This window comes from Macrobrachium rosenbergii, chromosome 4, assembly GCF_040412425.1.
Source record: "Macrobrachium rosenbergii isolate ZJJX-2024 chromosome 4, ASM4041242v1, whole genome shotgun sequence".
NCBI classification, from domain to species: domain Eukaryota; kingdom Metazoa; phylum Arthropoda; class Malacostraca; order Decapoda; family Palaemonidae; genus Macrobrachium; species Macrobrachium rosenbergii.
The window spans coordinates 78,248,517-78,263,457 of NC_089744.1; the positions used below are offsets into that span (position 1 = coordinate 78,248,517).

Genomic DNA, 14,941 nt, shown 5'->3' on the forward strand with positions numbered 1-14,941 from the left:
GGCTGTTAAAAAAATTTATAAATAATTTATTGAGTTGTAAATTAGCTATTAATAATGATTTTTAAAAGTTCGTGGATGAAATGTGGGGACTTCTTGAAGAGGATCTGACGTTGTTCCTTTGTTCAAGGTTTCCCGCCACCTATCGGCGACTTTCGGCAATGCAGGTGTTGGTCAATCAAAACGGTCCCAGTTTATTTAGTGTTATGGGCCAGGCTAATCGTAGTGTCGAACAAATGCTCGCAAAAGTGTCAATTTAATTATGGATTTAAAGTGTAAAGCGGTGAAAATGCCATAGAAAACATTATATCAGGTAAGATGAGAGGATATGCGTGCATTTAAGTAATTTACGTGTTTGTTTTTGAAAAAATTATTGATCTTGATGAGTCAACGAGGGATGGGCGAAGGCGATCTGATATTATTTTTGAAATTTGAAAGCAAGTGCTGCGGTAGTTCTCGAGAAGAGTTTATGTACCGTTCTAAATTAACATGAAAGATGTAAGTTATCACGAAATGTACAACTTTGGGTAGATTTCGGCAACCTCCATGGGCGTCGTTTGGTTTACACAGTGAAAGTTCACTTCGGGGATTTTTGCCGAAGTCGACTTTTGTAAATGCAGACTTTCCTCGATGTCGGCTCGAGTTTGTCGTATGTAGTAATGACATTACAACTCATTTAGTAACGTATATTACACATTTCGGTCTCGGGGCCATTGAATATGAGTAGTTCGTGACAGGTCTGAGGTTTTGCGCAAGGCGGAGTGAGTGACAGTAGGCGGTTTTAGGCGTAGGCTAAAAGTCGGGCGAGATCTGTCCCGTCGGCACCTGCTGACACAAATTGCACAGTTACGTTCTGTAAGTACATTAGGGGCTGGATGTCGGCCCTGCCCTTTGAGATGGTCGGGAAATCGTCAGTAAATGATTGGTAACGGTTGTTTCATGGCCTTCACGATTAGGCTTTGACATGTATTATCCTGGATAGGCTGTACCCTAGGAGATATAATAAGTTTATAAGTTGCCAGTAAGACTCCAGCCAGCCATTTTTGCTTGAAAAACTATTTTGGGTTTTTTCATGCAAAAATGGCTTGGAAGTGATAGGGCACTAAAAGAACCAAAAAATACCAACCAAATGTAACCTAGGGGTGTTTACTGTTTACAATTTTGGCTTATTAGCTATGGGGGAGGAGGCCTGCTATTATCTTATCTTATAAGTCATAATTTCATTAATTTTTTATTTATATGCACACAGGGTATTTATGGGGTTCAAAATAACGAGAACAAAGAGCTCTTTTAAAAAATGTAGGTTACAATTTCATATCTTGAATTGGCAACTTATAAAATAATACTGCCTAGGATATGCAAAGCAAAGAGCTGGTCTACCCTATGTCTAGGCTTAGTGTAGGTTATTCTTAATGTTAGTAAACTGAACTTAGGCTTGTGGCAAAATGAACAAATTTAGTTTTAATTTTTTGCGTCTTAGGTCAAAAGAGTCTTAGATTAAGCCAGGGGCCTATTGTAGGAATATTAGGCGAGTCTAGGTTTGATGTTACACTACGGCGTATTTAGGCTCAAGTCAGTCAAATTAAATGACCCCATTAAAATAGAGAAAAATTGGGCTATTTAAGCTCTGGCAAAATTAATGTTGACCTAGGGTAGTTGTCTTTTAGTTTTACACCCCCATTAACCATACACTGAATATAGTTTAGAATCATTTGAAATAGTCTGTTTTGTTATAAAAGGGTGCAGCATTAAAGAAAATTTTTCATTTTAATTATCAAATTATTTCTTAGTAGTTCACGTGACAAAATCAATAAACATTGTAGTTAAGTATACCTTAGTTTAACCAGACCACTAAGCTTATTAACAGCTCTCCTAGAGAGGGCTGGCCCGAAGGATTAGATTTATTTTACGTGGCTAAGAACCAGTTGGTTACCTACCAACGGGACCTACAGCTTATTGTGGAATCCAGACCACATTATGACGAGAAATGAATTTCTATCACCAGAAATAAATTTCTCTAATTCTTCATTGGCCGGTCGGAGAATTGAAGGCGGGCCCAGTAGAGTGCTAGCCGAGAACGTTACCAACCCGTCCGGTGAGGAACTATAAACGTAGTACCACATAGTATTGAAGCTAAAAGTCATTCAAGTGAAATACATTAGGCCACTACAGAGCCTTCCAGCAGACTTTGGTGGTTTTCCAACCCAGCTTAAAAAGATGTCTTAGGCTACTCCAACAGGGCTTTGTAATGTACAGTATTTAGAATCTAGGTACCAATGCAATTTTTATTAAACACAATGCCTCTTCTTCTCAATTTGTTCAACCACTCAAGCCTATGATTTTCACTAAATGTGAATGATATGTATGAAATCATCATAGGAAAATCTTACATGTAATGTAATATATATTGCAAAATTACTTAGGCTAAGTGTATTTCTTGTTTAGAAACTGTAAATTTTCAGAAATTGGACAGTAAGATATTGGTTAAGTGTTTCTTATCGTTGCAAAAACTATTAGTGTTGAAGATATTTCCAGATTTTTTCTTGTGTGCACAAGTACATTACATTGTATGACAGTAGTGATCACTCACCTCTGATGTGTTTTTCTGTACATAGATTAGCCTACTCCATACTGGCATCTTAGCAAGTCATTCATCCAAAATTTTAAATATTGTACATATTAGAGAGTGGAAAAGTAGATTAATGGAGCTGAAATGTGACAGATAAATGGAAAATGACCTTTGAAATATAGAGCACAGAGCCTATTAAATAAGCTGCACTGGCACCTAGACAGGTCCTTTAACAAAGTTTAAATATTGTACATATGCTAGAGGATGGAAAAGTAGATTAATCGGGCCAAAATGTGATGAAGATAAATAGAAAATGGCCTTTAAATATAGGCCACATAGCCTATTGAATAAGCTTCACCATGAGCTGAAAAGAAGCGAGAACTTAGTGTTATTCATGAAGAAACAGAAGCATGCCCATTCAGAGATTTGTGACTCCAGATAAATCTAAGAAAATCTAAAGTATTGAGGGCATAGTATTTGGAAGAGGTGAAGTAGTACCAGGTGGAGAGACGGTTAATGCAGGTGGATCTTTCAAATATTTAGGAACATTTGGCCAGAGTGACAGTTTTACAAGTTCAGTAGGAATGAATGGTAAGGCTGAATGCAGTGAAATATTTAGGAACACTGAAATCCAATGCAGGTTCTCTAGAATTTGAATTTAGTGAAAGACTGAAGAAGGAAAAACAAGTATGGTATTGGACTGGCTGAATAAGATTAGGAGATGGAATAAACTGAAATTGCAGGAAAAAGCAAGTTAGGTCATTATTGCTAAATGGGCTTACATCGTAGTTTAGCAGTGAAGTTTGTCTAACAGTTTTTTTTTTTTTTTTTTTTTTTTAAGAGCAAATCTGTAAAGTAAAGAGGATATTAGGAGTCAGATGGTAGGATAAAGTAGAAATGGTTTTACTGTATAAGGGAAATTAGAGAAGTTCTATTATGCAGATGAGATTTTGATGAAGGTGGGATATGGATATATGGCTTGGGGCGTGTCCTTTGTACAACCCCAGGGAAAATATTTGTGATAGTGCAGGCTGGTTTCCTGTGGGCAGCAGAAAATTGGGATGTTTAAAAAAATCAAAGGGGGCAAAATGGTTTGAAAATTGCAAGAAAGCTAACAAGTCAGTGTTAAAAGTGACAAGGGTTGGTGTTGGAAGTGGTACGTGATTTGTTCTTGTTGTGATTTTGTAATTTTTCCAAACAATTTTGTTGTGGATGTCTCTTAGGTAAATGAAGGTTATTTCAAAGAGAGCCAGTGACTAAGAGTATACTGTACCTGGTTTTGTTTGGGAGCCCCTGAATTGTCAGCCAGTGTGACTACCTAAACCATCCAAGTTGTACATGAAAAATGTCCAGTAGCAAAATAGTTGTTCATTGATATTTAGATTTACTCAACTTTTCAGTGTAAGCATATATGAATAAAACTAGTACTACAGTATATTTTACAATATGCATACTGTACATAGAAATGGCAGGGGGTGTGTGCATTATTTCACCATTATTAGCAGTTTAGCAATGTAATCAGTATTGGCCTAAGTAATACTTGATGCTTTTTCTCTTACTAAGGAAAACTGTAGTGTAGTACCAGAATATGACTATCATTTTCAGGCATATCATAAGTGTATGGTAAGTACCTGTGACACAGCTGATGAGATGACTATGCCTACTTCCTATCCCTGCATTTAGAGACAGGAAACCTAAAACACTTAGGTTAAACCTCTGTCCAAAAATACCCTTAAATATATAACCTGAACTTAAAATTATTGTGCATTGAAGATGGAATTGAGTTGGATAATTTTCCTAGTATAAGAATAATGAAAGGAAACCAAAATTCATTCTGCAAACCTTTCATAATAGAAAAATTAATAAGGGAAAAAAAAGTTTATAATAGAAATGGGGCGATATAAGAGAATCGGCTGACTGTCCTTCATGTAGTATCAGAGGTTAGTGGAATCTAGGAAAACAGGAAAAATTTGTATAATTCGTTGGTCAGTAGAAATTAAGTCACTTAAGGGATTTGTAGCCTATAGCCAAAAATTGACAGTATGGAGGAGGGGAAAAGTCATTTTTAAAGATTTTATTGTTTATGCTCAGCATTTTCTTTTATGACCATTTTTGGCTTTTAGTCATAACATGCACTATAACGTTGTTGATTGCAAAGTCTTGGTTGCAGTGAAAGTGTGAATCTGGGCGGTTGGTACCGTGGGTTTCCCACTGTTACCAACCACATGCCCAGCTGGTAGTTATAACAACTCATGCCTTGTAAGTCTTTAGCGGCCTTGTTCAGCTTCGCCAAAAGTATCCCCATATGTAAAGGACCTCAGGTTTATATGTTAGGAAAAATGCATTTTGCTCTCAAAAATGCGATTTTTCACAGTAGTTTCTCTTATGTCACCCTAAGTACATCCTTGCAACAACATTGTTTCAGATGATAATTCAAAAGGCCAGGTCTTAGCTTTGATATAAGGAGGAGAAAAGAACTGAATTATTGCAGAAGAATGGATTATTATTCTTTTAAACTAGTATTTTTAAATGGGTTTTGCTATACTGGCTAAGAAAAGATAAGAACCATGTTATTTAACAGTTAGTAATAAATTAGATACAACAGGATGCTCACATTTGATATAGTTTGCATCAAGAGAAAGGGTTTCTTTCTGTGGAACTGGTAGAACAGCTATTACGTGTAAAGGTTATACCAAATAAGGTTATTTATTTTTCCGCCCCGTTTTGCTCTATATGGAAATTCTCTCTTTGTAACTTCATGTTGGTTCATGGCTACTGACCTTAAGTACAGTCTATAAAAGTAATGTAAAATTGGCTGCAACTTGTACTCTTCTCTCTCTCTCTCTCTCTCTCTCTCTCTCTCTCTCTCTCTCTCTCTCTCTCTCTCTCTCTCTCTCTCTCTCTCTCTCTCTCTCTCTACACACACACACACACACACACAGGCTAATATTTCTGTCAGAGTAGGCTCTGGCTGTAACTGTATTGATAGGCTAGTATTTCTGATGTCAGAGTATGGCTGTGACTATTGATATCAAATCTTGAAAAATAAAAAACTATTAGACATTTGCTAGAGGAAAACAACTATAAAAAATGACAAAATTCCTTGTATTTATTGCTATGTCTATGATTAGTTACCACACGTTACAGTTTCACAGTTGCCAGATATTAGGACATCAACATGACAAGTGTACTGAAGAACTCGTACCCCAAATGTAGTCAAGGTCATGGCTAAATGAGCAGAGTTACACTGAGCACCTGTGCACCCTTTAATGGCTCAAACCATAGGCAAGAAGACTTGCAAAATATGAAGCCGCAGTGGTTATAAAAAAAATATGAATAATTTGATGTATTTTAACATGAAGTTAAAGGAATATTAAAAGCTGGTAAAGACACTGAAGACTGTGTTATTCAAGGAAATTGAAAACTATCAAGTTGGCTGATGCTGGTCTGCTGGATCAACTAATTGGGGATGCTAGGAGAGCAAACTAAACCTTGAAACATAATTGCAGAGTCTTGTGCTTTTATGCATATGTTATACAGTATTTTAAGAATACAGATTTGTAAGTACCTGATAGCTTACACACATGTTATTGATTTGGTTACTTGTACAGTAATCAGCTCTACATTATCATCATTGCCTCTGACACCATGGCAACACAAAGGGCCTCTGTGAAGCTTTGCCATTCTTGTCTCTCCCCTGCTATATTTTCCACATTTTGTCATTCATTTCCTCTTAATTATCTTCCACAGTTCTCCACTCATTTACTGTGCTTTGGCTTCCAGATTGCTCTATTAATTTCCACCTTTCCATATCACATACTCTTCTGCCTGGAATGTGTGAAGGGTGCATCCAGGCCATCTCCATTTCACCTTCGTTATTTTATTTACATATGGAGAATTAACACCCACTGAAATTGAAGCTTCATTGTTAAAATTCATATATATTATTTTCAGTGCAATTTCTCAGAATGATGGTAGGCTACTTGTATGTGGTACTTTATGTTATAGTATAGAGAGATTTCCACCTTTCAGCTCAGCTTAAATTGAGTAACATTTACATTGAATAAGCCAGATATTTAGTTTAATGTAAAATAGTTTTTGTCACTATTTTTTAATGCAAGTTGGTAAATTATGAATGCACTTGCACTTGAGTAAGATGCTTAAGTATTGTTCCTTTTAAAAATGTACCACAGTGATAATCAGGTACAGTACTAGTAAAAATGTGGAACCTTGAATTTTTTTATATAATACGATTGAAATAGTGTAGATGTATTTGTCTTAAAAGATGCCATAAAGGTTTGAGTTTGTCAGGAAAGTAGTTTGGTAGGTGAATACAGTATGGAGTACAAAGTACACCCCCATATCTCACTCTCTCATAAACTGTTTTTCTAAAAGTAGGCAAATCCAGTGTATTATTCAATGAAATTGTGTGAAAGGGTTTTGATGTAGCAAGATTGAACTGTGCTCTGTTCACTTTTGTAGAAACGTGCTCAAAAAAGGAAAAGAAGGGAGGATTTGACAAGGTTAGAATTTGTGGCCATAAAATGTCAAGATTCATTGCCGGAGTACGGTGAGAAGGCTATATACAAATGAGGAGTTATGGAGAGAAGTGGTATTAGGAGGCTGAAAAAAGGGCAGCTCTCAAAGATTTGAGATGCTTTGGACATGTGATGAGAAGAGATAAGGAACAATTGGTCAGAAAAGCAGGAGATACTGAAGCAGCATGACAAAGACCTGTAGAAAGCCTGAGGAAATCATGGAAACAGGATAGGTGAAGACCTAGACCTGATAAGAGTTAGGAAAAGAACACAGAAGAATGGAAAAAACTCTTGAAGGGGAAAGCTATCATGTTTATGTTGGTGATGAGGGGGTCAGTTTTTATGTAACTTTTACTTGTTTGATACATGATTTCTAGAGTGCTAAATTTATGTTGCTGCTGAGTTCTCACAACAAACCATGGACACTGATCGTCTTTGCTTTTAATTCTTTGTAAGGCTAATAGTAATGTGGTGATTGAAAGGGGTTTTGTTCTGTTACTGGTATGTACTCTAGTAAAGTTATTGACGACTGATTATGATTGAGAGTGTTACTGCATATAGGTTAATTTGCCCACTTGAAAATGGTCACATAATCTACTCTGTTTTGTTTCTTGTGATATGCAATAATTCTGTACACAGAAACTTCCACCTGCTCTGTGTACAATAGAAGTATCAGTAGGTTTGCTGTGTTGGCAATGTTGCAGCCTGATAACTCAAGTGCCAAAATTTGTTTATATATAATTTGATGGATGCTGCAGTTTTAGCTTAAATTGTGATAAATCATTAATTTAGTTCCACTAAGTTTTAAAGAGTCATCAGGAACTTCATACAGTAATGTAGAAATTTGAAATGGTTCTGACTGCTGTAATTATAGTATTAAAATTATTCCTTGCCAACAAGAAGTTAAATGTAAATTATTTCAATTGGTTTTGTGAGTTATATCAGTACGTACTGATAACAGTGCCGTTTTTGGTGAATGAATTTTATACATTCTGGGATATTGTTATCTAAGGAGGATAGGGAGCAGAAATTATTTTATTGATTTATCAATCCATAAATCATATCACTAAAGCTCTCAAGCCTCAAAAACAGCTGAGAAGGGTACAAAGAGCTTTAAACTTTGTGTCTTTTACAGTTTGATAAGACTGAAGAAATATTGTATATTATATATATATATATATATATATATATATATATATATATATATATATATATATATATGCTTTGATTTTGCTATTGTGAAATAACCAGATTCTTTTTCTTCTTTGCAGATTTATTGGTGGAAAATTAGACGTGGGATAGAGATTGAAGGAGAGGGTGAGCAGTGACTCCCTAGGAAGCAGCCCAGTGCCAGGGCCTATTGTGCTGTGATTGTGGTTTTATCAAGAATCAGGTTCTTGAGAGTGATCTGATAATCATAAGTGAATACAGTATTCATTACTGGATAGGAACAAGTTATAATCTAGAAATCCTTGAAATATCATCATCATGTCACAGATGGATTTATTTGTTCCATTACTGGGTACTTCTGATACTCGGAAAAAGCTGTCTATTGGCAATGATATTATTAACTATTTGGGGCTGCCCTCCAATAGCATCGAATGCGATGATATTGGGCGCTTCATTGATGGACTCATTCCTTGGCTACAAAGCAGCAACTTTAAGGTAAATTGCTCTTTACTAGTTGTTTTATTCTTTCCTAATCTGTCAGATGTCTTGTATTATTTTGTCATGTGATAAATGTTTGTGTTATATTTGTGACGTGTCAAGAGGCTAAGGTAGCTTTGAATCGGATGGGATAAAAGGCATTATTTTTTGTTCTGTAGTTATGAGGAAAGTTGTAAGAATTATTTTTTGTTACTGTAATCTGAAGAACATTTAACTTTTTGATACTTTGATGCTGCACCAAAAGAGGTAACAGTAGGTTTAACCTAGGCTAATTATCAGACAAAATGCTCATTGATTTTCAGTAGGCTACATGTGGAATTTAGACCATCGATTTTGCAATTATAGTATACAGATCCATATTTTCTCAAGGAGTAGAAGGCAGTCCTTGACCTTCCCTGAATGTAGTTTAGTCACTAACTTCACCTCATTGTAGACTAGACACCAATTTTTTTTCCCAAAGGGATACTCATTAAATTTGTTCATAGTTGATCTTGGATGAGTACTTATTATAAACTGGTATATTGTCTCTTGTCAAAATTTATATAGCCTACGTCTTAAATGTTCCATTCAGTATATTACATCTGCAGAATTTTGAATTTTTTCGTCTTAAACACAGTGGAAAAAGTTTTATTGAATGCTCGTGTCAGCTTTCCTCAGGCTTTGGCATACCAATCGGAAATGTAAACATGCTTTAAAAGGTAAATATAAAATTTCATTTATATTACACATGAAAGAATCAAGCTAAGTCAGACTGTACATAAAAGATTGTGACAAAATTGTGTTTATTTAACAAGTCACATTTTTAAAACTATAATTGCAAGGGAGATCTCACATTTTTTCATTGAATTTTTTCCCTTTTTGTAAGCTGTCTTCTCTGTTTGTAGGCTATGTAGCCTACTTGCATAGTCAACAAACCAAAGGTTTTTTCTTTATATCCCCCAACTCGTTGAATATGTCTGTAGGCATTTTATTTATCGTTGAATTATTGTTAAGTTTGTAATGTGAATGGTTAGTAGTAATAGATCTGCATTTCTTTCACTTGCAATCATCATACATCAAATGCCAGGTATTGTATAAGTGAGCTAACAAAGAACCCCTCAATTAGAGTATGGTATACAAAGCTCTTTAACAATTTGTGAGAACAACATTACTTGTCTGTTTCTGTGAGGCCTGAACAACCAGCATGTATTGGTTGATCTTCAAATGACTGTACTTTGAACACACTGAGAAAAACACTATACCATACATCCACAATAGTATTTAGCAAAACATTATGGTTACTCATTGCATTCTTAAGTTTTTTCCCACCTTTAAGTGAAATTGTGAGCATAGTTCTTTATGGTACATTGAATCTAGGTGCTTCCTGATAGGTAGTATGCATAGGGAAAATAATTACAACTTAGCACCAGACAACCTTCATTAACTTACTTATGCTTGCAATGCCTGTTTATATATAACTACTGCACTGTACAGTAGTCTTATCAAGGTATTATTGTAATATGTACTGATCTGCCTAAATATCAGGATCATCCTTTGATCTTTTTTTTTATGAGATGGTTTGAAATGTTAGATTGATTGCATTCAAGACCTTTGCTGAAAACTGATGTTTTGGCTATCTTCCATATGCTGTATTTCACCTGGTAGTTGAAATGAGCAACCTAAGTGCTCCTACACTAGCCCAAATCACTGTAGAGCATCAACACACTCAAACTGATATGGTGCCTTGTCACAGCAGATTTTTCATTCCTTGTACTGTTCTTTTTCCTTATCCATGGGTACTCAGTGGTGAATTCCATCTTCTGTTTAGTACACACCCCCTTCTTCTTGTAGTCACATCTGTTCTCCTTCACATTTTCTATTATTTGGTTAATCCTTTCCTGGTGTTTTAACTTTTGCTGCACAGGAAACCCCCCCCTTCATAAGTCTGTATCTGCCTATCGAGAGTACAGGGTTTAACATGATGTAGATTGTTAAAAGTTCATTAGGGTGCCCAGTCATATTTCAGCTATGCACTTCATAGTCCTACAGATGTTTCTTCCATTTGTGTAAGCCTTAGAGCATATTGATGCATGTGACCATCATCATCACATATATAGAAAATGCTTTCATACAGTGACCATTCCCTCTTGAATAGACCAAGTTCAGCATTTGGCAATATGGTACAGTACAACTATTTCCAGCTTTAAAATTGCAGAAAGTTGCTGTTTAGTAAATGTTGGTGATGATGAAAAAAACAAAACTTAAAATACAACTAACCTAACCTGTGGCAGAATGGTTGTAATCTTCATCTTTGATTGATAGGTGACACTTTTAAAAGCTGTAATGACAAAATGGTGCAGTAAGCTAAGTAACCTTAAAAACCTAGCAGAAATACTTCAGTGTTCTTGGAAGGAAGTTTTTCAGTTTCTCTCATCTGGTACTAAAGTTATCCTAAGTTTTTATTCAAATGGTCTTTCCACTCCAGAAAAGTTAGGATGACATGGGGATTTTAATTGGATGGGGTTTTTCCTTTTGTAACAGTATTTCATATAAGAAGAGATGTTTTGATGTACAGTATTTTCTGTCAAGGTCAGCATATTGTACCTTTGTTTTTATTTTGACAGATAACATGGTAAGTAAAAATAAATTGGTTTCTGTCGCAGTAGTTAGTATAAGGTTGGATTGTAATAACTGTCAGCCAGTTTCCATATTTCAGTGTTCTTAAATGTAACTGATAAGATGGTCTTTAAGTCCTATTAAAGGGTCTTCAGTCCACACATTTGGTTTTGTGTTCTGATATGATTTTATAGGCTACGGATTTGACAGAGCAACATGTGAAACCCAAAAAGACCCTTGGCGATGTTCAGACTGATTATAGTGCTGCCCTTGACTTTGACATAAGGCTCCTGTTTTTAAATGCTGTGCTTATAAATTTTGTCGTATGACTTTTTCAATAGGCTAGCAAGAGAGTTCTCAAATGTGTTTTTCATGAGCTTAGACCTGTCATTTCACATGTTTCATAGGATAATTTTTTAATGTTTTTATCCTCAACATAAGACAGTAGTAATCATGCCCTTAAATATAAGCTGCTGTAGTATGCAGATAATGGAACTGTGGTTGAATTTATTTGCTCTCACACCTGTTGTAAAATGTAGCTGTTGGCACTAAATGTGATCTTTATGGTTTAGTTAGTTGGCTATAAAATTGAACTTAAGTCTAAACAATCTGTGACATGTTACATATAATGCTCTCATTCTGCAATATGTAGTGCATGGAAAACTGAGTTTGATATTTATGAAGGTTTCAACCCTTTGAGATTTCAGTGATGTCATACAAATGTCATCCCTTGAGATTCTGATTCCAAATGGTATCATCCATAGAAAATATGTAAAAAAAAAAGTAAGTGTTATTTGGATTTTAGGTAGTGTCATGACGACTTTTGAAAGGTTAGGGAGTGGGATGGTTTAACTTTAATTTCTCTCAAACAGCAGCAGGCTATTGGCAGTTCAAAAAGAGCAGATCACTTGAACCAGTTCTAAATAAAAAAAAATTTTTTCATAACATCCTTTAAAAGCTATGTCAGGCTGAAATAGCAATGATACATTACAGTATAATTAAAAAGGAAATCTATTGTGCATTTTCTTGGTGCAGAAAGAACTTTTAAATCTTTACTATTGTTATACAGAAAAAGTATTTATGCAAGTGAAGTGAAGAAAGTCTTGTTCTTTGCAAACTTCATCACATTGTTTTACGTTTATATTTTAAAAATTATTTTTAAACAACTAAAACAAATGAAGATGACTAATCATCAAAACGAAAACAAGACCAGAGCGATATGAAATCTCTAAGCTCTTGAGTGGTAACTCTGAACCTAGTATGTTTTACCACAGATGAATTTAGAACCCATAGGGGTCTCAGGGAGATATACTGTACGTAGTTGCTGTTACTTCAGCTCACGCTCTCTTTTAATCAGTACTTGAAAAATGTCATCTGATACTGCTGATCTACAGAGATTGTATGAGTGCCACATACCTCAGATAGTTTTTATACCATTTGAATACTACATCCTAGCTCCCTTGAAAGAATTCTCACATATAATAAGTGATATCTCAAATTTCAGCATAATAAAATATAAGGGTAGGATCTTCTAAACAGAATTCCTCTTAATAGAAAATATTGGCAATTATCAAAAAACCTACATGAATTCTAGTATATACTTAATATTTTTTTTTTAGTTTTGTTAAAGTTCGTTTACATTTTACAATTGGGCTTTGTTTTTAAAGTGTATTCTACATAGTATGTCTTAGTTTGAAGTGCATTTTCAAGTAACTTTTTACATATCCCATCTTCTACATTGTTGGTCTTCAAATAAACATCATCCATCACATGTTTTGTAAAAGAAAATGGACTTAAAATACGTGTATGTTCTTAAGTCATAATCACCTCATAATGTCTTCCTTTTTTCTGATCAGGACTTCTGCATGAAGCAATCGGTTTTCTTTCCAGTGATGGGTCTAACTTAATGCCTGGAACAAATATTTTTTTTTTATGAAAGGCAAACTTGTTTTTTTTTTTTTTTTTTAAACACCCCATCCCCAGACCTTTTATCCTCATCGTCCATATAAATTTTTCAAGTTGTGATTTCCTTTTTCCATTGATAACAGCTTCTTTTAAGTCATCCTCCATAAGGTTTTATTGCTCAGGAAACTTCTACTTTCTTCGTTTTTGTCTTCATTGCAATTGCATGTTTATTCTGTAGTGCCCTGTCACTCTGCTCATAGCCTACATAGCCTAGTATCAGAGGCCGTTGTATACCATTCACTTGATGTCATTTTGCTTCACCTAAGCAAAGATGTTTTCAGTTGAAAAGCCGAAAGTGCATATTTGGGCATTTCTTGATATTTTTAAGCAGTTTTCTCACTGGTTTAGTGAACTTTCACGTTAATACAGTATACTTAACAGACGATTATGCCTTGACTTTAACATAAACCAAGGGAAACGTGATGAGATTGAGGAGTGTAGGATATTCTGAAAAAGGGCTGTGGCTATTACTCATGTGCTCCTTTATGATGTGAAGGGCGTTATACAGTCATTATTTGTGTGTGTGTGTGTGCATCCTCTGATACTCCTTTTCTTCAGTGTGAAAGTTTAGATGTATTCTTCCATGCTTATCTTCCTTTTTGTGTGCGAAAGCTCATTCCATTTTGTTATAATTTCAGGAAATTCCCCAATAGTACCAGATGGTTGTAGGATTAACTGGTGAACTGTAGGCAGCTGTTAAGTGAGGGGTTACGAGATTGCAGCAAGAGATGTTGATATTGCGTTGTCCTCAAATGCTTGACGATTCAGTTGCTATGCGAGTGAAAGTAAAGAACGGTGCTTTTGGAGGTCAGAGGAGAAAATAAGTGGAAAAAAAAATAGGTCACAGCATGTGTATTTGTCAAAGCAAAGCCGATCGTCGAAGTAATAATGCAGGTGACGGTGATGGGGTGAAGGGTTGTTCTGTTGGTGCAGCAGGACTTTTCGGTGAGAGTGCCCATAACAGGGGACCCACGTGGGCAGTCACCGAGGCCGCCACGCCCACACCCACACTCACGCTAGCCCACACTTCGGCTAAATGCTCTGACTGTATTTGTAGTGTTAATCTTTCATGACGTTTCTGTAATTACGGAATACGTGTCAGCATGTGCTTAAGGACAAGTTTGTCACATTTGTTCTCCATAGATCCAAATGACTAATCATTCAAACCGTACGTCGATCTGGAATCGACATTCCTTAGCCTTTTAAATGTACCATATTCGGAATTGCTGTTCGACATCCGCCGACCTGAAACATTTGCTGTCACATGAAACTCGTTTACCTTATGTTGAACACAGCCGATATACCTTATTGGTTTTCGTGTTGTCTGTACACTTTTCAGTAAACATAAGTTACATGCCTTGTTAGTTTACTTGTCTCGTGTACATTTTTCTGTAAACAACTGGTGCTGAAGTTTTTGTTTTTTGTCCCTTTTATAATTCAGGTATGCTTACACAAGTACATTATGCCGTACTAGTCTATACATGATGTTGATATCAGTACATGATATTTTATGGTGTGTAATTTTTAACGTGTGTATGTATATTATATGTATTATATAAACATACACACACACACACACACACACACACACATATATATACACATTATA

At 35.5% G+C, this 14,941-nt stretch overlaps 1 protein-coding gene across 39 annotated transcripts in view; it reads left to right on the forward strand.

Annotated features, from left to right (window-relative positions):
* Positions 1–126: 126 nt before the first annotated feature.
* chb (chromosome bows) overlaps positions 127–14,941 on the forward strand; it is a 406,696-nt gene continuing 391,881 nt past the window's right edge. For 16 of the 39 annotated variants that reach the window (XM_067101330.1, XM_067101305.1, XM_067101325.1 and 13 more), the window contains exons 1-2: positions 155–310; positions 8,376–8,769. In XM_067101330.1, the coding sequence (XP_066957431.1) occupies positions 8,593–8,769 (177 nt within the window). In that variant the 5' untranslated portion in view covers positions 155–310; positions 8,376–8,592. Of the gene's footprint in view, positions 311–8,375; positions 8,770–14,941 lie in introns of all 39 variants that reach the window. The other 23 variants (XM_067101172.1, XM_067101181.1, XM_067101188.1 and 20 more) reach the window with 4 other exon arrangements.